This window comes from Amphibalanus amphitrite, unplaced genomic scaffold, assembly GCF_019059575.1.
Source record: "Amphibalanus amphitrite isolate SeventyFive unplaced genomic scaffold, NRLGWU_Aamphi_draft 000422F_arrow, whole genome shotgun sequence".
NCBI classification, from domain to species: domain Eukaryota; kingdom Metazoa; phylum Arthropoda; class Thecostraca; order Balanomorpha; family Balanidae; genus Amphibalanus; species Amphibalanus amphitrite.
The window spans coordinates 96,524-120,954 of record NW_024881916.1 but is presented as its reverse complement, the minus strand read 5'-3'; the positions used below and the strand labels follow the sequence as shown (position 1 = coordinate 120,954).

The window sequence follows — 24,431 nt, the reverse complement described above, 5'->3', positions numbered from 1 at the left end:
ATACCCCTCAGAATCTCGGAACGTGTCTTTGCACGAGGTCAAAGTTGGAATTTTGCTGTGTCCCATGTTACGTCAATGGACGGCGATGTCGAGACTTTGCAGAGACATTTTCATTCGATCTTTGTACAAAATTTTAGAGATAGATTTCGCCCAAACTCTTATATCTTTTAGAGGAAAGAGCATAGTACATGCCGTTATGCTTCGTTAAGCTGGCAGAACTCATTTTTTTCTATAAAGTTAATTTGAAATTTAAAATTTTTAACATGGAAAGTCAATAGGAGCGTCTTTATTTCTCTATAACTTTAACCGTTAGTAATATATATAGGTAAAAAGTTGATATAATATACGACTTTCGATGCTCTTTCCAACGATGTATAGCACGTCACTGCACGATGTGCCGTTTTCAAGAAAAGTTGTAAAAAAGCAGGGCTCGACTGTGACTTGAACCCAACCACAATGAGCATACGAACGGGTGACGGCGATACCTCCCATGTGCGGACGCGACACTGATTATTGCTAAATATTTGTAGTAGGCCGCCTGTGAGGCGCCCTTACAAACCCTATATCTCCGCAACAACTGGACCGATTCACTTGCAGTATTTTGTGTGGGATAGCTTCTTCCTTTCTTACACGTGGTGTGCTATTCTAGATGCGTATGGGTGACCACTAATGCACGTGCCACGTGCAAAACGAAGAGGTGTCAGTTCAGTATCAAGTCTAATAACTCTGTAGTTAGTTTGCCGATTGCACTAATACTTGGCATGGATGTTGTAACCGCAGGTTGTTTGAAAAGACAAACACTATTCGTTAGAATTGTGTTTTTCTATTGAAAAACAACCGGAGCGGTCGTTCTCCGGGCTATGTTTTGCAAGTCTGGCAGCGAATTGGGGCAACTTGGTAGGGGCCTAAACGAATCGCTCAATCTTCGTAAAAAGTTCAGTGTATGGGCTCCCGCAGGCGATCTACCTGATGGCACCGGTCGCTACTCGCTAAGAAGTCTTTTGCGCGTGGCACGTGCGATTCCATTTTCCCCATGTTAAGTGAACGGGGTTTTGGACACTTTTTGCGCCATCGCCAATTGCGGAAAAACGAGCCAAGAAGGAGGTGGTTTTCTTCCCAGCATTTTATGGCAAACACGTTCAGGTACACGCCAGTGTGCGCTGTATACCCCTCAGAATCTCGTGGCACGTGGCACGTGCGATTCCATTTTCCCCATGTTAAGTCAACGGGGTTTCGGACACTTTTTGCGCGATCGCGAATGGCGGGAAAACGAGCCAAGGAAGGGGTTGTTTTCTTCCTAGCATTTTAGGGCAAACAGGTTCCGGTACACGCCAGTGTGCGCCGTATACCCGCCAGAATCTCGGAACACCTCTATGCACAAGGTCAAAGTTGTAAGTATGTATTTTCATGTGCCGCGGTTGGGGTGCAGCTGCACGTGCGCACGTGTAGGGGTCGTTTCCCGATCTTGGAAACGGCTGGGCCGATTCAGATTAAATTTGGTGCATCGCTAGAAACCGGCGAATAGAGTGCCGTGCACAAGTCAATTGGGGCCCAGGCTGCACGTGCGCACGTGCAGGGTGTCGCTTCCAGATCTCGAAAACGGCCGGGTCGATTGCACTCAAATTTGGCACACCGCTATAGACCGGCGAATAGGGTGCCGTGCACGTCAGTCCGTAGCACACCGACTCCGGTCTGCACGTGCAAGACTCATCCTCTCGTTTGGCGGCGGGCGTTTTTGCTGCGTTTACAAAGGTGCTTGCTCAAACAACCTGCGGTCCCGCGATGCGGAGCCCAGCATCGCAGATGCTGGTAACCGCAGGTTGTTTGAAAAGACAAACACTATTCGTTAGAATTGTGTTTTTCTATTGAAAAACAACCGGAGCAGTCGTTCACCGGGCTATGTTTTCCATAATTGGCCGCGGATTGGGGCAAGTTGATACCAGCCCAAACTACTGCAACGATTTTCGTAAAAATTCAAGGGTATAGACTTTCGAAGGCGATCTAGCTGATGGCACCGGTCGCTACTCGCTCAGAATTCTTTTGCGCGTGGCGCGTGCGTTTGAATTTTCGCCCATGTTAAGTCAATGGGGGTTTGGGACACTTTTTGCGCGATAGCGAATGGCGGAAAAACGAGCCAAGGAAGGGGTGGTTTTCTTCCCAGCATTTTATGGAAAACACGTTCCGGTACACGAAAGTGTGCGCCGTATACCCGCCAGAATCTCGGATCACCTCTTTGCACAAGGTCAAAGTTGGAATTTTGCTGTGTCCAATGTTAAGTGAATGGACAATTTTGCAGAGATATTTTCATTCGCGCATTGTAAAAAATTATGTGTCACGATTTCGTCCAAACCTTCAAACGTTGTTGACAAGAGAACATAGTATACGCTGTTATGCTTCGTTAAGCTGTGCAACATCGTTTTTCTTTAAAAGCTTTTTTTTTAAATGACAGTTTTTAACATGGAAAGTCAATGGGAGCGTCTTTGTTGCTTAATAACTTTTTACGTTGCAGATATATAAAAGTGAAAAGTTAATAGAATATACAACTTTCGATGCTCTTTCTAACGATGTATAGACCGTCACTGCACGATGTGCCGTTTTTAAGAAAAGTTGTAAAAAAACAGGGCTCGACTGTGACTTGAACCCAACCACATTAGAGTATACGAACAGGTGACGGGGATACCTCCCGTGTGCGGACGCGACACTGATTATTGCTGAATATTAGCAGTCGGCCGCCGTGGGGGCGCCTTTGCAAAGCTTATATCTCCACAACTGCTTGACCGATTCACTCGCGTTTTTTTTGTGGGATAGCTTCTTCCTTTCTTACACGTAGTGTGCTATTCTCGATGCGTATGGGTGACCCCTAACGCACGTGCTACGTGCAAAACGAAGAGGTGTCAGTTTGGTAACAAGACTAATTACTCTGTAGTTAGTTTGCCGATTGCGCTGATACTTGGCATGGATGTAGGCAACCGCCGGGCAATGCATTTCCATGTGTCACGGTTGGGGTGCAGCTGCACGTGCGCGCGGGCAGGGTGACGATTCCAGATCTCGAGAACGGCTGGGCCGATTGTGATCAAAGTTGGCACACCGTTAGGGATCGGCGAGTAGGGTGCCGTGTGCAACTCAGATGAGACCCATTTGGCACGTGCGCACGTGCAGGCTGACGCTTCCAGATCTCAAGAACGGCTGGGCCGACTGTGCTCAAATTTGGCATACCGCTAGAGACTGGTTAGTAACCGCAGGTTTGTTGTCAATAGTTAAAACACTATTCTTTAGAATTGTGCTTTTCTATTGAAAAACAAATCTGAGTTCCCTGACAATTTGGCAAAAGCTGCCTGAGATCAGTACAACTTGATGCTCTAGAAAACGGCTGCTCCAAAAATTCTGATTTTTTCAGGATTTCTAGTGGGCCAGGTGATCTACGTTCTGGTATGGGTCTCGCCTCCGCGGACAGTCTGGTGCACGTGCAACGTGACTTTGAAAATTCCCATGTTAAGCCAATGGGGAAAACGAAAAAATGCGTTCCACGGCAGATTGCTCGAAAACGATCCAAACGACCCCCCATTTTCTTCCATGCGGATCAACCACCATTCGGTGCATTACCCATGGGTATGTCGCAAAGTGGCCGGAAAAGTCCAGAACCACGTGCCACGTGCCGTTGAAAATGACCCTGCACACCGGAAATTTGGACTTTTGGTCATTTCGGCACACCCACGACGCAGACTATGGTGTGGGTGACCAAACAATGGGTGTCATCTGGTCGGCAACTGTTTAAGGTGTCGTCCAGTGGGTCAAAGGGGTAGTTCCAAACTTTTGGGATCCACCATTCTGAGGATTCTCTTTGCCAATTACCTACAGGGTGTCCCATAAGTTCGTTCTTACCTAAATTTTACGTTTTTAGGCTCTCTTGCTTAAAGGCACGCTGAAGTTGGTTCGTTACTGAGCTTACGTGGTTGCCATGGCTGGTAGAAATATGCTCCACAATAACTAATTTCTGTAGACAAAATAATTTTTGCTAGAGAGCCCGTTTCCTACACAGACGGCTAACGCCGCAACATAGAGGTCTCCAATACGGGTACGTCTCGGTATTTAGTCAGCACGTGACCATTCGCGACGATTGAGGGTGATTGAGGCCTACCAGTCTGTAGACAATGTCCATCGCTAACTGGACGCAGAGTCAGCAAGTGACACCGATGATTTGTCGGGAGTCAATCATTGTAAGTTTATCCTCTTTTTTGTCAGCTCTCAGGAGTGAGCCATGTGGCCAACACTGTGTGGCGCCAAAGTGGCCATCAAAAAGGTCAAAGGGTTAGAAAGTTGGTAAGCAGACTTTTCAGGATGGATTACCAGCTGTCTAAGAGTGTTCTTTCGGGATACATAACTCAAGGTGACTTAAGCTTTGCTTACCGGAGGGCTCAAAACAGTCAAAAACGTCTTAAAATGGCCAAACATGAGTTTCGTTATGCCTGAGGCTAAAAAAACTGAAGGGCTGAGGACATCAACCAGGTCATCTGGACTAACTAGTCCACGTTCGAGATGAAACACCCGTCCAAACCCGAAAACAACCCCATAAGGGCGAAGGAGGAGGCCTCCGTTTCGTCCCGTTATGTTCCTATGCGAAAGGCCAAGGTCACGGTATTGTGGGGTTATAGGCGTCCAGACGCTGACCAGGTTGCGATTGGTGTCCCAGAAACAGCTTTGGGAAGCATAATGTTTTTCCAAGAACATCTAGGAGGAGTTTCAACCCTCAAGCTGAACTCGAACCGCGAGTATGAACACATTTATAGAGGAGAAAATGGCATCCGAGAGGTCGTAGGCCCATCTTCAGGCAAGACAGTGCATCAGTGCACAGGTCAAGCCAAGCTTAAAAGCGGTGCAAGGAGACTGTGACAGGCGTTTGTGGCAAGACCACATGCCAGGCACCTCATCGGATCAAAATTTCATAAAAATTTGTTGGTTATGCTGAAAATTAGGCTCGTCGAAGCGTAGCGCTGTTCCAGCCTCGAGGAGCTCACGGCGCATGTCAAGTCAGTCTGGGTTAACTTTAAGCCTGCTATGCAGCCAAACATGCCGGTTGGCATGCCGCAGCATGTGTTCATGTGTTTGCCTATTAAATGGGGAGCACATTGAGGGGTCACAAGTATATCAAAACGCAATGTACTCTGTTTCACATGCAAATATAATGTGAGAACGAACTTATGGGACACCCTGTACGTCTCTTGGCGCAATGTTTAGTCCACCCAGCCGGTTGTCAATGCGTCAGGTGACCCAAATGACGATTGACCTGAACGAAGTTGGGGGCGAGGAACACGCACGTGCCATCCGTTTTTTAATTGGGCGCTTTCATCTAGGATATTTTTGCAGATATCTTTTTGATTTGTGAAAATGACCAAAAAGCTGAATCTCTGGATTACTAGCGGTATGCAAGTCGTTGATAAATTATTATCTTGCTGCGGCCGGGCGCTTATTTGCGGTGTTTGCGTTTGGCGGCTGGCGGGCGACTTTTAGTCGTTTTCGGTTAGCATTTAGCGTCGGTGCGATGCGGGCGGTTTTATTTTTTTTCGGCGTTTCGGCGTTTTTTTTTGTGCGGTTTGCGGCGGTCGGGCGATTTTTTCGACGTTTGCGTGGGCGTTTTGGGCGTGCGTTTTGCACGTTTTGCGGTGTTTACGTTTTGCGGCGGGCGGGCGTTTTGTGTTTTTTTGCGGTGTTTCTCTTTGGCGGCGGGCGGGCGGGCGGGCGATGCGGGCGATTTTCTTTTGTTTGCGTCGTTTGCGGTGTTAAATTTGTTTGCGGCTGGCGGCCGCTTTTTCGTGTTTTTTTTGCGGTGTTTGCTTTTGGCGGCGGGCGGGCGATTTTTAGGCGTTTTCGGTTGGCGGTTAGCGGGCGTGCGATGCGGGCGGTTTTATTATTTTTTTTGCGGCGTTTGCGGTGTTAAATTTGGTTGCGGTTGGTGGCCGCTTTTTCGTTTTTTTGCGGTGTTTGCTTTTGGCGGTTAGCGGGCGTGCGATGCGGGCGGTTTTATTGTTTTGCGGCGTTTTTGCGTATTTTTATTTGCGGTTTGCGGCGGGCGGGCGTTTGTTTATTTTTTGCGACGTTTGCGTTGGCGTTTTGGGCGTGCGTTTTGCGCGTTTTGCGGTGTTTGCGTTTTGCGGCGGGCGGGCGTTTTTAACAATTCAAAGTTCAAACCTTCGGGCCACAGCGCTCCTCGAAAAGCGCTGCCCTCGAGTATATGTACTCTAATGTGGTTGGGTTCAAGTCACAGTCGAGCCCTGCTTTTTTACAGCTTTTCTTAAAAACGGCACATCGTGCAGTGACGTTCTATACATCAGTTGAAAGAGCATCAAAAGTTGTATATTATATTAACTTTTCACCTGCATATCTTACTAAAGATAAAAGTTATAGAGAAATCAAGACGCTCCCATTGACTTTCCATGTTAAAAATTTTCATTTTCAAACCAACCTTATTAGAAAAAAAAACGATTTCTGCCAGCTTAACGAAGCATACCAGCATGTACTACGCTCTTTCCTGTACAAGCTATAAGAGTTTAAAACACAATTCTAACGAAAAGTGTTTGTCTAATGAAACAACAACCTGCGGTTACAGAAGATCCTAAATTTCGCTGCAAAGGTGATTTTCGGCCGAGGAAAATTTGATCACGTGGCGGACCTGCGGGAGAGGCTGGGCTGGCTCGAGGCCCAGCAGCTGGCCGATCACTCTACACTCTGCCTGGCGCACAGGGTGCTCCGCAGAGGAGAGCCCCACTCACTAGCAGCCGTCCTCCATCGTAATGAGGAGGTACGCCAGCGCGCCACCAGGCAGGACGGTCTGCTCAGTGTGCCGAGGTCGAGGACCGAGGCGGGTAAAAGACGATTCTGTGCGAGAGCGCCGGCGCTGCACAACCAGCTGCCACCCGAACTGGTTTCGCTCAGTGGACAGGGCTTCAAACGCGCTTTAAAACGACGAATGCTGTCTTCTATTACCTGATTTGACGGCGTGTATGAGAGTGTGGATGTGTGTGACTGGTGACATGCATGTTGGTGTGCCGTTGCACCTGTAATTTGGATGTATGAGTGAATATTTTTATCCTTTCTACCATGCATGTGACATTGTGACGCGAAGCCAAAAAAGCCACTGCTGCTGTGGAGTGCTCTTTAAATACAAATACAAATACAAATACATAAAACACGTGTCGCACATGCCCTTTTCTATATTTCGTTTTTGGTGACCTCACCTGACCTTGACCTTGACCTTTGCATGACATTGTATGCAACGAATATTGTCTTGGTAGCCTAAGAACACGTTTTGGGCAATCAGTCTCAGTCCATTCTTCGGCAACTACGGTGTAAGACCGATACTGTAGAAACTTAAATTTTGTACCCTTGACCTGACCTTGACCTGACCTCTGACCTACTTAAGCAAAAAAAAATAAGATCCGCCTTGTTTAGAGCTTTCCATTGCTCTTTTCCCCGTCTTTCTACGACCAACCGTTCGGAAGTTCGGAAGACAGGGGGGGGGGAGGCAGAATCTGCCCCCCCCCCCATACGTGGGGCATTCCATGTCAACCGGGACAGCCAAAATCGGCCACCTCTGCGATTTTGTTCAAACTTGGTATACTTATTGGCTATTGGGTGAAACCTCTGAGGGTGAAAGGATGTTGTCATATGCCCTCGGGCTACAGAGGTACAAGCCGCTAAACTTCTGCTTTTTTTTAGCAGAATTGGAGGTGTATTGGGATCTTGAAAGATCTATAGCTTCAACATTTTTTAAGCTATTAATTTCAAAGAAACTGAAACGTGTACATAAGGAGTTATGCTAGTTAAATTGGGCAATTTTTACATTTTTGGTGATTTTGAATTTATTTTATTTTGATTTAATTTCTTAAAATATAATTTGTGAAAAATGGGTACCCTTCGATTTTGCTCAAATTTAGATATTGTCTTCCACTACACGTAACGCACACGTGCTCAGAAAATTAGAGTGGGCCAACGATAACTTTGGATGATATAGCAACAAGTAGTGCAACGTAGCACGGCCGATGGAAGGGGCGGATTTCGCCAACCCCACCTATTTTCGCCAATAACTCACGCCATAATTATTATATTAACGTCAAACTTTCAGTATCTGTCCAGAATTGAATTGCAAATCCTCCCGTGCAAGCAATAGGCAAATCGGTCCACAACTTTTCTAGTAATAGCGGTGTAAAGTCAAACATCTTGCCGGAGCGGCGCCGCGGCCACGGTTCGTCGGAAGGTCACCTCAGGCTCAAAAGAAACGATATATAGGGTAAGGGCGGGTAAGAGGACGCGGGCGATAAGAGTACGCATCAGCTGTTTCGGTTGCTTAGCAACGCGGGTTTGTCGAGTTCATGAAGTGACATGAAGCCGCCAGTGCGTGTTTGTCACCAACGGAATGTGGGCGTTGTGCGGCGACGCTGTTGAGTTTAAGGCGATGAATATTATTTTCGTTCGTTATGATATTATTATGGTATGGTACAATAATTTTCATACATGGCAGTTGAGATAAGGTACATTTTCGTGATGGAACGAAATGGCCAAGGGGGGTGGCAACCACCCCCCCCCCCCCATGTGCGTTCTAGGATGGGAAAATAGCATGTGCGGGCGAGGGTTAATGTGGAGAAGGAAACCATACTTACAAGAGAAACCCTACAAATTATAGGGCGGTATCAGTGACCCCTTTGTTTGGTAAAGTGCTTAAAATAGTCGGTCGAGACCAGTTATTTGCTCACGTGAAACCTGCTCTTTCTGAGAACCAGCACGGGTTTTTGCCTGGGCGATCTTGCGAAACGAATTTGTTTTGTATGCTAAGCACTGCCTGGGATTCTATTGCGAGTGGCAGACAAACTGACGTGATATACACAGATTTTCAATCCGCATTCCAAAGCGTTAACCACCAGCTTCTCATTCATAAGCTTAATAAATCCTATTGTATCAACGGGCTGGCTCTGAGCTGGTTTACATCCTTTCTGTCGGATAAAAAACAAAGAGTCGTTGTGAACGGTAAGTGCTCCTCGTGGCAGGACGTTCTCTCTGGTACACCGGAAGGTAGTGTAATTTCGCCATTGCTTTTCGCGTTTTTCGTTAACGATTATCCATTGTGTGTTCAAACAAAATGCTCAATGTTTGCGGATGACATCAAGGTGTACTCAGATATTTCAGATTTGACAGATACTGCACGGCTACAAGGGGATATTAACCCGGCAGGCGGTGGGCCTCCCGGCCACCTTCCGCGCGGTGGGGGGGGGGGGGGGGGCATTTTTTGCCCCCCCGTATCTCCGAAACTACTGGACGGATCCGGAAAATTCAAACGGTGTTCGATAGCCCTGTCAAATTTGCCAAAGGAAACCAAATTTCATTGACCTCGGGGTCACCGATGACGTCACAGGTCAGGTCAAAGATAAAATGCTTCACCGTTCACGGGGCTTCTAGGGAAAGCGCTATAACACCGAGTAAAACACATTTTGTCGAAAATCAGCGATAGGGCGTCAGTTGTCTAGTACATATGTTGCTATTAGAGGTCACTGGTCATATCAGGTCACTAGGTCACCAAGGGTCACCACATGAACCCAACTTTGCTAAGGTTGTGCGATGCATGTTTTATGGCCAGTTTTCATTTCCAACTCAATGGTGTTAATTATAAGACCATCAGGTACGGTTTAGGTCACTTTGTGGTGGAGGTCAGGTCAAGGTCAGGTCAAAAAAGGTCAAATTTCAAAGTTGATATTTTTGCATTAAATGGGTATTGATTCAATGCAGCTCGTCACGGGGAGTCTAATGGTGGTCTGTGTTTTGCGCTACGAGGTCTAGAATTGCTAAAAATTGAGTTTAAAAATTTGACGTCATCAATTTTGAACAGTTTTTTCGCTATAACTTGGCCAAAAAAGAGGTATCAATCTCAAATTTGGTATGTAGATATAAGGCGGATGGGACTATCACATACATTCCGTTTTTATCGAAATTCAAAAAACTTTTTGGATTTTTCGGCTATTATATTCAAAAAATCTATTTTTTTTATTTTTGGGGGTCAAAATAAAAAAAATCGACAAACCGAAATAGCAGTTTTGTAGCCCTCTTGATTCCACGCCTTTTATGTTCGAAACATATTTCTGTATCTCTAAAGCTGAAGCTTGACAGCTGTTCCCGCGAAACCTTTTTTTGGGTCGAAAATGGCAGAAATGACGTCACTCTGACGTCATTAGCGGCCAACCTATCATAGCCTTTGGAAAAATTTTTTGGTCACCATGTGCGCTAGCTACTCCCGGGAGGGTACTGAAAGTTTGGTGACGATCGGCGCAGCGGTTCTCGAGATTTATCGAAAAAAAATTTCAGTACCTTCGGCTGCATCAATTTGACACCTGGGGCGTTCCACGACAAATCGACAAGTGCCCTGCACCCTCATATTTTAGTTTTTGCTTAAAATTGGTCTAATGGGTTGTGATGGGCGGGGAAGCCAGCTGTGGCAAGGATTTTTTTCTTCGAACAACGGTTTCCGAGATATAGCCTCGGGCAATTCTTGGAGTTCGCGCTGCAGCCCTATGTTTGGCGGCCTATAACTCAGAAACTATTGGTTTTTTACGATAAAAACTTCACATGGTTCAACTCACAATCAATCAACAAACATTTTGGCTATCTAGGATTTTCAATTTTTGAAAATTTTGATCACGTGACCTTTTGTCCTATTTTTCGAAGAGTGACCTTGACATTTTCCCCACTGTAAGTTGCAATTTTGTCTGATGACGATTAAAGCCTTATCAATTGTCATTCATATGCGATAATAAAAAAAAAGTGGTTATCGCCCTGCGTTGACCTCAGGTCAGGTCATTTTTATGACCTGTCCATTTTTACGAGCGGGAGCGACAGCGAGATCTCGAGAATAAAGCAAGATAGCGACAAGCGGTAAACGGTAAAGGGTACACACGGATAAGGTCTATAATTTTTACTGAGATCATTTTCAGGTCAGGTCAAAGATGACGTCACAGGAGCTAAAAGGAAGTCAAAATAGCGGCACTATACATATATATGAAGTTTTTCTCGAATAACTTTCAAGGTATCCCAGCTAGGAACAAACTAATAGCACCATCGTGATCCTCTCGTCGATCCGCATCGAAACATATGTATGTTGACCTCAAAAGGTCGAAAGGTCAAAAGTTGACCTTAGGTCACGTGATCTAAGGTCAACTTTTGACCTTTCGACCTTTCGAGGTCAACATATATATGTTTCGATGCGGATCGACGAGAGGATCACGATGGTGCTATTAGTTTGTTCCTAGCTGGGATACCTTGAAAGTTATTCGAGAAAAACTTCATATATATGTATAGTGCCGCTATTTTGACTTCCTTTTAGCTCCTGTGACGTCATCTTTGACCTGACCTGAAAATGACCTCAGTAAAAATTATAGACCTTATCCGTGTGTACCCTTTACCATTTACCGCTTGTCGCTATCTTGCTTTATTCTCGAGATCTCGCTGTCGCTCCCGCTCGTAATAATGGACAGGTCATAAAAATGACCTGACCTGAGGTCAACGCAGGGCGATAACCACTTTTTTTATTATCGCATATGAATGAAAATTGATAAGGCTTTAATCGTCATCAGACAAAATTGCAACTTTCAGTGGGGAAAATATCAAGGTCACTCTTCGAAAAATAGGACAAAAGGTCACGTGATCAAAATTTTCAAAAATTGAGAATCCGAGATAGCTAAAATGTTTGTTGGTTGATTGTGAGTTGAACCATATAAAGTTTTTATCGTAAAAAACCAATAGTTTCTGAGTTATAGGCCACCAAACATAGGGCTGCAGCGCGAGCTCCAGGAATTGCCCGAGGCTATATCTCGGAAACCGTTGTTCAAAGAAAAAAATCCTTGCCACAGCTGGCTTCCCCGCACATCACAACCCCTTACACCTGTTTTCAACGAAGAATAAAATATGAGGGTGCAAATTTAATTTTTTATTTGTCGATTTGTCGTGGAACGCCCCACCTTGTGTCAAAATATGAGCTTCGTAGCTACCATAGGTCGACCGGAAACGACGTCAAAGTAGCGTCATGTTCGGCCGGTTCAATTTTTCAGTACGTTTTTGACATCGTACACCAATATAAATAGCACCATCTTGTTCCTGAGCTCCAACTGCATCCGATAGACATGTTTTTTGTCGAAAAATTTCAACTATGAAATTTGACCTTTGTTTTTACCTGAAAGTGACCTGAACTCAGCTATATTCAGATGAAAATGGCCTCAAATGACACAGGCGACACCGAATTCTAAATCTATGGCCTAAATGGACCATTAAACATGTGTCACGTGACCGACTTATGACTTAGGATTTCCGTGACCTATGATGACCTGACCCTGACCTGAAAATCAAAGTACAAGTTTGGTACCCTCAGGGTATCTAAAGCATCTGTTCACGAGTGTGTAAACCAAAAATCAGCCTGATCTGACTTGTAAGACGGCAGCCAGAGCCCAAAAAACGAACAAGCGAAACATCGATAATTTTTACTTTGACCTGACCTGCGACGTCATCGGTGACCTCGAGGTCAATGAAATTAGGTTTCGTTCGACAGTTTTTCCGGGGCTATCAGATGCCGTTTGAATTTTGACGATCAGTCCAGTAGTTTCGGAGTTAAGAGGGGGGCTATGAATAGTCCCCCCCCCCAGTGGGGCGTGTTATACCCAGACCCCAGTGGGGCGCGGGTTAAAGGGACCCTCTCACCTTCAAAAAAGTTAATGAATTGCCATGAAAATGATGTCGCTCGGTTCAGAAAGAGCGAAAACAAATATCTACCTAATTTCATCGAAAAATATTCACCGGTTTCCAAGATATTAGACTTTTACTTTTGTTTACTTTTGGGGATCTTCGCTGTTCCTAGCGACTTGTGCAATGTGCAGCACTTGTTGCGCGCAAAGCAGCATATACCACCGCGTGCTACCAAACGTTTTAGTAAAATATTTGAAATCGTTAGATCTGCGCTGACGTCACACATTCAGAGGATGTATTCTTATGTATTAGCCCATCTGAATCCAAGTGCTGCAACTTTGAAATAAGATAGTTATTTTCGATTTGAGGCATTGCTCGATCTTGCAAGTGCTCAAACCGGTAGGTAAGTGCAAGCCAAGGACCCCATTTTGGCTATCTCAACTCAAAACTAATGTTAAGGTGGGATGGTCACTTTAAACCTTGTCACCATCAAATACCCTAGTCGTAGGCAACTATTATGTTTCTCATATCGGGACTTGAGAAGTCGCCGGTGGCCGCTTTGCCCTAGGGTATGTGGCAAAGTGGCTAATATGCATAGGTTTAAAGTTTAGCCAATATCTCCTAAATATGAATGCCTTTGGAAATAAAACGCAGTTGAAATAAAAGCCAATTTATAGGGATCACATTGGTATAGAAAGATTCTTTCCAAGTTTAAAAATCAAGCGTCGGCATCGTAAGAAGCGTTAACCCTCGCCGGCACAGGGGGTGGAACCCCCAACCCCAAGGCTTTTCGCGAATAACTCGCGTAAAAAGCGGCCGATCGCGACGCCGATAGGCGTTATCACAAGTGTATTCGCGGCCATTGGGGCGACGTAAGAAAAGAAGAAAACAACTGGCCCCAAGAACTTTAAATTATCAGTTAGCATGCACCTTTTCCTTGATGTGTAGAGAATTTAACATTAATTGTTAGAGAAAATTGCATTTAAAATCTTCCATTTATGCTTTTTTCATCGTTTGCACAATATGTTCTTTTACTAAGCTAGAAACACTAATTAGAAATAGTTCCCGCATCATCGTCAAGAACAATAGGGAAGGCTTGAAGTTAATACAATAATCTAAACGGTTTTGTAATCTATGTGAAGACACTTCTAAAATTGCCTGTAGAAATATTGAAGGCAAAAGTTCAACTTTTTCACAAGACTGATGTCTATAAACCTATTCAACGTGTGACAACTCAGCCGGTATTTCGTCGCCTACAGCCCAGCTTTCCCTACTGACCGATAGAGGCGCTGCTATCGATGTCCGCCCGTGCCGCCTAACAGAAACTTTCAGTACCCTCGCATTGATCAATTTTACACCTACCCTGAAAATTGCATGACCCTGACCCCGATGACCTTTGACCTGTGACCTCTTTTCCGTGACCATGTTTGGCCGAAATCGCGATTCGGCATATGTCGGCTCGCATTAACCGCGCGTTTGCAAGCTTTTCGTGGTTTCAAACGTTCAAACATGTGATTTGATGTTTCCCCATGCATTAGGGTGGGTGTCAAGGTCACCTGAAGGTCAGGTCAGGTCATTGACCTTTGGTGACCTCGGTTCACTTTTTCGAGTACATGTTTCTATGCTAGTTTTTGGAGCTGAATTCGAATTTAGCAACCATTTGAATATTAACGAAGTAGTTTTGGTGCCTTCGAAGCATGTTACGAAGCTGTCAGAGGCGGATGACAGGTACTACGAATACCCGTCACGACCCCTACCGGTTGACCTGACATGACCTGACCTGACCCGACCTGGTCTAAACGCTTAACGACATCATCTGTGATCAAAACTAACACGATATTCGTGATCAGCACCCCCGAAAAACCCCTTAGCAGCCACGCTTTACGACTTTCTAACAGGTCCCGATATTCCCGATTTTTGGGTCATTGACCTGACCTGGAAGGTCAACCGATGACCTAGGACCTTAAAATTGGGTATCATTGGCTTCCTCTCGTGACGGGCAACACGCTCGTTTTTTCCGCGAAGCTCTAGCTCCATCAGGGGCCAAACGCGATGGGGGTCGTACCACACCCCCCCCCCCCTTGTGCCGTCGAAGGACTCAAAATGGCCTGTGCCGGCGAGGGTTAAGGTGGCCACTTTGCCCCACTCTCCCCTACGGATTAAGTAATGAGGTCTTCGAAGCCGATACTGGGAGATGTCAGATCGGTTGTGAAGATTGAGACTGTGGTCCGCATTCTTACTGTTGATTGCAGCAAATAAATTATGAAATACCAAAACATTTACACCACAACGCATAACACCAGTCTTGGTTAGTTACTTTTGGTTCTGCCAGGTCACAAAGGCTCATCTATACCAAATATCAACAGCATTCCTCTTCTAATCTTGATGCCCAGATACTTTACGAATTCGCCATGAATGGTGGTACTTTAATTTGCTATAACAATCAAGAGGCTCAACTCACAACAATTATTAACCAATAAAGCCTATTTTGCCATCTTGTCCTCCCCCCCCCCTAAAAAAAAAATAGACGGCGGTGTTTGTCTATTTTTTCGGCATTTTTTCTACATATAAAGGCGCGAAAAAAACTCCAATTATGCCGCAATTGGCGCTGACGAAAGTCGTTGGCTATTGTTTTAGTTCATTTTTTTTCACGCCGGCGGATCTTTTTTCTCGTCGGCTTTTTTTTCGAAATTCCGGCAGGCGACTATTCCTTTAGTCGGTAAAACTGGCCACTGACCTCAAAGGTCACCGGTTGATCTGAGACCTTAAAATCAAGTACCATTCGCTGCGTCTCGTAACGACGCATGCGCTCGTTTTTTCCGCAAGGCTCTATCTCAGAGGTCAGCAGGTCCCTCGGGGCCGTGCCCCCTTTTCGGGCGCCAGGCAGGGCCATTACCCCACCTACCAGACCCCATTGCCTACACAACCAAGTTTACTGAAATGTCAAGTTTACTGAAAAGTTACTGAAATAAAAAGTTTACTGAAACCCTTCCGCGACTCTTTGGGTATTTTGGGTAGTGTATAAAAAGCGTTGGATCACGACAAAATTGTACCCTCGAGCCGATCAGTTTTTTTTTACCTGCCCTAAAACCTGACACATGACCTTGACACAAATAACCGTTGACTTGTTAGTTCTTTCTTGGGATCATGGTAGGCCACAAAATCTGAATTCAAGAAGTTACGGCGGGTCCCGATCTTCTCGACAATTGACATTGACCTCTTGAAAGTCACCCAATGGCCATGGAACTTAAAATTGGGTAGCAGCGGCTTCCTAACGTCACGGGTGGCACGCCCGTTTTTTACTGCAAAGCTCCAGTTCACAGGCCGGGAGGCTGGGGGTCCGATCGGCCCCTCCCACTTTACGTTAGATGCTATGAAAACGCCAATCAGACGGGCGACGGCTAGCGTTCGGCCTGGACCTATCTTTTAAGTCTGAGGCCAAACAGTCGTGATGCATGTCCCTCAAGGGAGCCATTAATTCTAAGATGAGGCTTTCTCAGAGACCCTCATTACCCCCGGCCGAGGGCTCCATTACCCCCAAAGGGGGCATGCCCCACCATTTGCCGACCCCTGCTCTATCTCCATTAGGGGCGAAACGGCGAACTGGGATCGGACCAACCCCTGAAACCCATTTTGTTTGCGTGAAAATCAGGAGCTTATAGAAAGAACACCTTTCTAGCTTTTTTTGCATGTCGATTAGCAGTGACCTGAAATTTACTTTGAAAAAAAGCGAAAATTTTGGTCCAAAATGCCATTACAGAAGAATGAAAAAAGTAAACGATTTTTAACATAAAATTTTCCATTCCATTTTTCCTTTCAAGTTGTATTAACGCGCGACCCGTTGGGGGGGGGGGGGCAAGGGCCCTCTCCATGTGGTTTTTCGCAGATAACTCAGAAACGGCTGCGAATTACGACTTGAAATTTTTAGTACCTCTCCAGACATCAATTTTACACAGCTTCTGAAAAAATTAGGTCCCAGGTCATCTCAAGTCACGAGCTATAGAGGTCAAACTGAGGTCATGTTCGGCGATTTTTCATCGAAAAAGTTGTTCACAGGAGAAAAAAAAATCGCAGAAAATAAGGGTTTCAACTTAGCGACTCAAAAATTCGACCGTGGGTATAAAAAAATCATGGCAAACAAAATGGCTATCCCGAAATTTCCAAAATATAAAAATCTCTGGATCTAGGGATTTTCTAAATCAAAATCTAGCTTTCTTGAGAAATTTTTTGAAATTTGGGGAGATTTTCAAAAAAAACGGAATATATGTTAGAGAAGAACCCTTAACTGTCCTTACACATGCCAAAAATTAACAAAATATCTCTAAAACTGACTGAGATATAGACATTTGAATGACTGAAAAAGTAGCGACTGTTCTGATGACGTCACAATATTTTCGATATTTGTGCTTGAAATCAGTCAGGAGTAATACCTATGATCCTTATCAACTTCTTGTTGGCTGAATATGATCCTTTACGTGACTAAAATCACTTAAACGTAAAAAATTGTTTTTCGTTGTTAACTGGTACAATTTGACCTTGTTTGACCTTCCTGTGACGTCATAGGTCCAAGAAAAATGGTCAAGGTTGTTTTGTGGATGCATATATATGACATGTATGCATAAATACTCGAATATTCACAATATAACATGCCTTTCCTTACGATTCACCAAAGTGTTTTCTGATTGGTGGAGGCTGACCCCTGTTGTGACGTCAAAGGTCATCATCCACTAGGTGACTATCCACATGCCAGATCTATCATATACATCATATCCAGACTCATTTTGAACACTTAGATTTTATTTTTTATGACCGACTTCTCGTCATTGCAAATTGGACTGATTTGACCTTATTTGACCTCCCTGTGACGTCACAGGTCAAATATCAAGGTCATCGATATCCTATCTTGTGCATCTCGATGAGCTGTATCGAATGCCGTTTGAATTGTTCCGATCCGGCTATTGGTTCCAGAGATACGACGGGGGCCCTTTGCCCCCCCCCCCCCCCCAACAGGACGTGGAATCTGTCAGACATCAACGGGGCGCGGGCTAATATTTGATTCATTGCAAATTCAGTGCTATTTACCGTTAGTAGCTTGCTAAACCCGTTCTTCAGTTAAAGCCCATCAAACTCACACTTACAATCCGAAGTTAAAAATATTAAGCCATACAACTAAACAGTTAAATCTGAGAAGTATGATATTTTGGCAGGCGTCTTTGGGGCCTAAAATCATCCCTAGGGCCGATTTTCATTCAAACCTGAGAGACAAGGGTGACGGGTCTGGTACGATCTATCGTGGAATGTCCCGGGTATCACTCCGCACTTCCGCACGTGTAGGCTTACTCTCATGCTCGCTCGTTTGTCGCCCCCAAAGGCGTCTCGCTGGTATGTATGTGTGTCAAGGACTCTCATATCTCCGGAACGCTGTGGCAGATCGACACGTGGTCTCCCTCTCCACTGTAGGGTGAACTAAAACGGGGTAACACTTTCACTGGTGGTTGGCCCGGTAGCTCAGTTGATTCAGCGTTGGACTCTGCGTGGTGATACCACGCGTCCCAATTATGACAGCCCGGGTTCGAGGCACGACGGGCGCTCGACGTTTATCAGCCTTCTGACGGGTATGGTTGTGGTTGGTGGCAGGCCGTGGCCAGGCGAAGTCAGTGAGGGGACTGGCCGTGCGCGGCAATGAGCGCACGTTAAGCTTTAGACTCCAAACTCTGCCATAGATCAGGAATTGCGCGCTTGGAGGGTAGAGGACAAAGCCAACGCAACAAGCTCTGCCTAGCAGAGGTTCTCTCCTTGTGTCTTGTGAATTCTTCCACTCAAAAGGTTCGGAAAAATTTGCAAGAAAAAAGTTGCAAATCGGCGTGCGCACACTTAACCCGCGCGGGGCTGGGGTCTGCAGCCGAACGCGCGGGGCTGGGGGGGGGTAAATTTTACCCCCCCCCCCCTGTTATCTCCCGAACTAATGGTCCGATTTGGAAAAATCAAACGCCAATCGAAAGATCTCATCACGAACAACTAAAAACATGTACTTAATTTAAAGTTTGAGGTCAAGGTCAAGGTCAGGTCAAGGGTACAAATTGCAAGTTTCTACAGTATCGGCCTTGCACCGTAGTTGCCGAAGAATGGAGTCATCGACTGAGACTGATTGCCCAAAACGTGTTCTTAGGCTACCAAGACAATATTCGTTGCATACAATATCATTCAGAGGTCAAGGTCAAGGTCAGGTCAGGTCAGGTCAGGTCAGGTTACCAAAAAACAAAATATAGAAAAGGGCATGTGCGACACATGTTTTATGGGTCATTTTACTCATAGAATTCAATAGGCACACTCAATAAGTGATATGGACCACCTCTGGATGAATTTCAGGTCGAGGTCAGGTCAAGGTCAGGTCAAGTGAGGTCAAATTTTGAAGTTGGTTGTTAAGGCCTAAAAAGGTGTCTATCTGATGCAGTTTTTCACGGCGAATCGAATGGTGCTATTTTTGTTGCCGTACGAGGTCTAGAACGTCCAAAAAAATCGTTTTTCAAAATTTTGTGTGTCGTGACGTCATAAAATCTTGAATAACTCCCACATTTTTGAACCGATTCTTCTAAAAATTGGTATGTAGGTGCACATAGACCACTTCTCTGACATATATTCTGGTTTTTTCGATACACTCAAAATTTTGGATTTTATAATTATTTTCCCAAAAAAGTCAGTTTTTTTAGGAAAAAAATTGGGCCAAAATCCAAATTTTTTAAAAAACCGAGATAGCCATTTGATAGACAAAGTATAATTACGTATAACCTTTTTTGTTACGTCTTGATTCCTTTAAAAATGAAGATGTTAGCGGCGTTTGAAATTTTGCCGTTTTTGAGGCGAAAATGGCGAACATGACGTCACTAAAACGTCAATTTCTCAAAAAATTTCCGACGGATTTCGCTCAAATTTTCAGGGAACGTGTCAAATTGATGTAAGACAAAGTACTGAAAATTTGGCGGCGCTGCGCGCCGCTGTCTTTGAGATATTGCAAAAATTCGCATGGGGGGTTAAATTTACCCCCCCCCCAGCCCCGCGCGGGTTTACATTGACCTACCTTGTTTTTACCGGGTACCGCTCTGGCGACTCGGTCCCACCGCTCCGACGTTCCCTTGTGGTAGTGGGCGAGCGCTACCTCCAACGCCTTTTGCTGGGTTTGCGACCAGGCGCAATGCTCGGCGTTGTCCGCGGCGCGCGTCTTCACCTTACGCCTCTCGGCAGGCGGCTGGTCGGCCGGCACCTCCAGCACACGGTCGTCCACGTGCTGGCCGTCAGCCGTGTGCGTCTGCGCGCTGCTCGATACCGGCACCATGTGCGGTTTGTCACGGATAATACGAGCCATCTTTGTGACCTCTGTGACGGTGCGCTCCAGCGCCTCTGCGATCAGCTGCCATCGCTCGGGCGTGCCGCCCGGGTGGCGCTTCACCAGCCGCGCCAGCTCCACCAGGTCTTCGTCAGTCCAGGGCCCGGAGCGCGCTGTGGACCAGGTGCGCGCAGCCACAGCCGCACCCGAGACCACGGCCCGATCGGCCACTGAAGGTGCTACTTGCTGCTGCAACTCTTGCAGCCGCTGGCGGCGGCGCTCTTTCAGCTCGCGCTTTTTGTCGCGCTGCCGCTGCAGCTCGTCCCGCTCCTCCTGCAGCTGTCTCGCGCGCTTTTCGGCGTCCAGCCGGCGCTGCTCGCGTAGGCGGCACTCGGAGCGAGCCCGGTCGACCAGCTCGAACGGGGCTGAGACCACCAGCCAGCGGGCGGCGCGCAGCGTTTGAAACGGTAGCGTGTTCCACCAGCTGGGAGACTTCACCTCCGTCATGTACTGGTCAACCAGCACGTCAAAGTCAATGTCCCTTCCTTGCTTTCGTTCACGCTTGAATTTGGTCCGTACAGCTTCTTCCTGAAAGAAAATGATAGTTCAATGATCATATCACCAACAATAAGACACATTCTGGGGTAACAAGCGACAAACGCGCGAGAGTGAGCTCTGCACGTGGAGAACTGCAACGGTAACCCCAATTGACTTGTGCATGTGCACAGCACTATACAAATTATTGACCAGTGCCTAACGACCCGCAGTTGCCAGTGCACAGTCGCTCCATTGAGGATCTCAAGAGCCATCACGTGGCGCTACGGTCACGGTAGGGCGAGTTCAAAACCCGAGGGAAACGATGGGTCTGTTCCAGTCGCACTTCCTAGCACCTCTAAACTTCTCCAAGAGCAAGAAAGAGGAGGTTAGAGCAGGGCCCTCCTTGACTTTGTAGGGGCTAGAGCTGCCACTGGAACAGGGAAGCAATCTTGGAAGAGTTTAGAGGTGTTAGGAAGTGCGACTGGAACAGTCCCAAGGTCACCGGTCATTGTGGGGGAAGGAGGGAGGGTGACGCGCTATCGCGGTGTGGAGCGTGCGTAGCGCCGGGGGTGGACCGCCCGTCACTGCGCCGCGCCGGGGCTGAGGGGAAGGAGGGATGATGGTTGCGGGTGCGTTCACTCCAGTAGGAGGAGGTGAGGTAAGACGGCCCACCAGCCTTCCCGGCTGAACCACTGCTGTTATCTGCTACTTTATGCATTAACCCTCGCCCGCACATGGGGGGGGGGGTTGCCACCCCCCCCCAGGTAGTCTTTCTGCTCTGCACTCAACATTTTTAGAGCTAGAAGGCTGATTTTTCGTATAGCTGCTCCTCTATCCTTTCTTGATGTCCACTGAAAATTTCAAGTTTCTGTGAATTTTGGTTTCGGAGATATGACCTTGTTTTTCAGGTCATGTCATGACCCAAATGGCCAATTCTCAACATCTTGCGTTGGCTATGGGCCTTGTGACCTTTTGACACCTCGATTTCGGCCTTTTTTGCCAGTCTTACCTCCCACCTATCATGGAACATGTTGTTCGACGATGTACAGATGTCAAGGTCAGGGTCAAGGTCAACCTAGGTCATCTAAGATAATTGCGTTTTAGGCAAGCGGAAGTTACTTTTTGTGATGTTTTTTGACTGCATTTTTGGTAAAAGCTTCTCAGATCATGATTTCATGTAATATGGACACATAAACAATCGGTGCACACATCAGTATACACACAGACACACACAGACATACAAACACATATAATTGACTTTGACCTAACTTGACCTGAAATGACCTCAGCAGCAAAAACCTGGTCGGGTAGTGTGACAAAGAGGTTCTAGCTGGCTTGGCACCAGAAAACGGCATCGTCATCGGTATATGATAAGCAGCGCACTTGATATCCAACGGTGACCCAAAACAGCAACATTTTTTAGTTTGACCTGACCTGGAAGGTCAATGACTGACCTGAGAAGGTAAAACTGGGTATCATTGGATTCGTCTCTTCCCAAACAATCTTTTTGGTCTTTACCGCTAAGCTCTATCTCCAACAGGAACGAAATGGCGCGGGGGGGAGGTGGCAACCCCCCCCCCCCCCATGTGCGTTCTAGGATGGGAAAATGGCATGTGCGGGCGAGGGTTAATGTGGAGAAGGAAACCATACTTACAAGAGAAACCCTACAAATTATAGGACGGTATCAGTGACCCCTTTGTTTGGTAAAGTGCTTAAAATAGTCGTTCGAGACCAGTTATTTACTCACGTGAAACCTGCTCTTTCTGAGAACCAGCACGGGTTTTTGCCTGGGCGATCTTGCGAAACGAATTTGTTTTGTATGCTAAGCACTGCCTGGGATTCTATTGCGAATGGCAGACAAACTGACGTGATATACATAGATTTTCAATCCGCATTCCAAAGCGTTAACCACCAGCTTCTCGTTCATAAGCTTAATAAATCCTATTGTATCAACGGGCTGGCTCTGAGCTGGTTTACATCCTTTCTGTCGGATAGAAAACAAAGAGTCGTTGTGAACGGTAAGTGCTCCTCGTGGCAGGACGTTCTCTCTGGTACACCGGAAGGTAGTGTAATTTCGCCATTGCTTTTCGCTCTTTTCGTTAACGATTATCCATTGTGTGTTCAAACAAAATGCTCAATGTTTGCGGATGACATCAAGGTGTACTCAGATATTTCAGATTTGACAGATACTGCACGGCTACAAGGGGATATTAACCCGGCAGACGGTGGGCCTCCCGGCCACCTTCCGCGCGGTGGGGGGGGGGGGGCATTTTTTGCCCCCCCCCCCCGTATCTCCGAAACTACTGGACGGATCCGGAAAATTCAAACGGTGTTCGATAGCCCTGTCAAATTTGTCAAAGGAAACCAAATTTCATTGACCTCGGGGTCACCGATGACGTCACAGGTCAGGTCAAAGATAAAATGCTTCACCGTTCACGGGGCTTCTAGGGAAAGCGCTATAACACCGAGTAAAACACATTTTGTCGAAAATCAGCGATAGGGCGTCAGTTGTCTAGTACATATGTTGCTATTAGAGGTCACTGGTCATATCAGGTCAGGTCACAGGTCAGGTCACCAAAGGTCACCAAGGGTCACCACATGAACCCAACTTTGCTAAGGTTGTGCGATGCATGTTTTATGGCCAGTTTTTCATTTCCAACTCAATGGTGTTAATTATAAGACCATCAGGTACGGTTTAGGTCACTTTGTGGTGGAGGTCAGGTCAAGGTCAGGTCAAAAAAGGTCAAATTTCAAAGTTGATATTTTTGCATAAAATGGGTATTGATTCAATGCAGCTCGTCACGGGGAGTCTAATGGTGGTCTTTGTTTTGCGCTACGAGGTCTAGAATTGCTAAAAATTGAGATTGAAAATTTGACGTCTTCAATTTTGAACAGTTTTTCGCTATAGCTTGGCCAAACAAAGAGGTATCGATCTCAAATTTGGTGTGTAGATAGAAGGCGGTAGGGACTATCACATATCTTCCGGTTTTTTTCGAAATTCGAAAAACTTTTTTGGATTTTTCGGCTATTATATTCAAAAAATCTATTTTTTGATTTTTGGGGGTCAAAATCCAAAAATTTCAAAAATCTGAGATATCAGTTTTGTAGCCCTCTGAATTCTACACTTTTTATGTCAAAAAACCTTTTTCTGTATCTCTAAAGCTGTAGGCCTGACAGCTCTTCTCGCGAAACCTTTTTTGGGTCGAAAATGGCAGAAATGACGTCACTCTGACGTCATTAGCGTCCAACCTGTCATAGCCTTTGGAAAATTTTTGGTCACCATGTGCAATAGCTATTCACAGGAGGGTACTGAAAGTTTGGTGACGATCGGCGCAGCGGTTCTCGAGATATATCGAAAAAACTAAAGGGGGGGGGGCAAAAAATGCCCCCCCACCGCCTGGAAGGTTAACCCTCGCACGACCAGGCCATTTCTCATAACACGAACGACCAGGGGGGGGGGGTTGTTACGACCCCCCCCCTGGCGTTTCAAAATGGAAGGTCGTAGAGCTTAGCGGAAAAAACCAACGGATTGCTCTCAACGAGATCTCGCGATTGGTGGTATATTTTTTGGTCCTAGGTCAACATTTGACCTACTTATGACCGGTCAAAGGTCAAATTTTCCGAAAAAATCAAACTTTTTCAACTTTCCGCGGCGATTGCGGCAAAACGGTGGGAGATATCGACTTGAAACCTTCACTATCGTGTTCCTTGATCAATTTTCTATCATTTGGTATGTATTTCGTTTCCCTAGCTCTAAAAATGGCGCGTTGGGAGCGCCGGAAGTCGGCAAGGTCACAGTCGGCGGCAGAAATTCGAAAAATCAAAATTGAAATTTTTGAAATCTGATTGTATTTTT

At 46.0% G+C, this 24,431-nt stretch overlaps 1 protein-coding gene across 1 annotated transcript in view; it reads right to left on the bottom strand.

Annotated features, from left to right (window-relative positions):
- The window catches only part of LOC122391119 (dnaJ homolog subfamily C member 1-like), a 121,869-nt gene that overhangs the window by 39,248 nt on the left and 58,190 nt on the right, over window positions 1-24,431 (bottom strand). Inside the window, exon 2 of the mRNA XM_043384783.1 lies at window positions 19,793-20,626. Coding sequence (XP_043240718.1) covers window positions 19,793-20,626 — 834 coding nt within the window. The remainder of the gene's footprint in view (window positions 1-19,792; window positions 20,627-24,431) is intronic.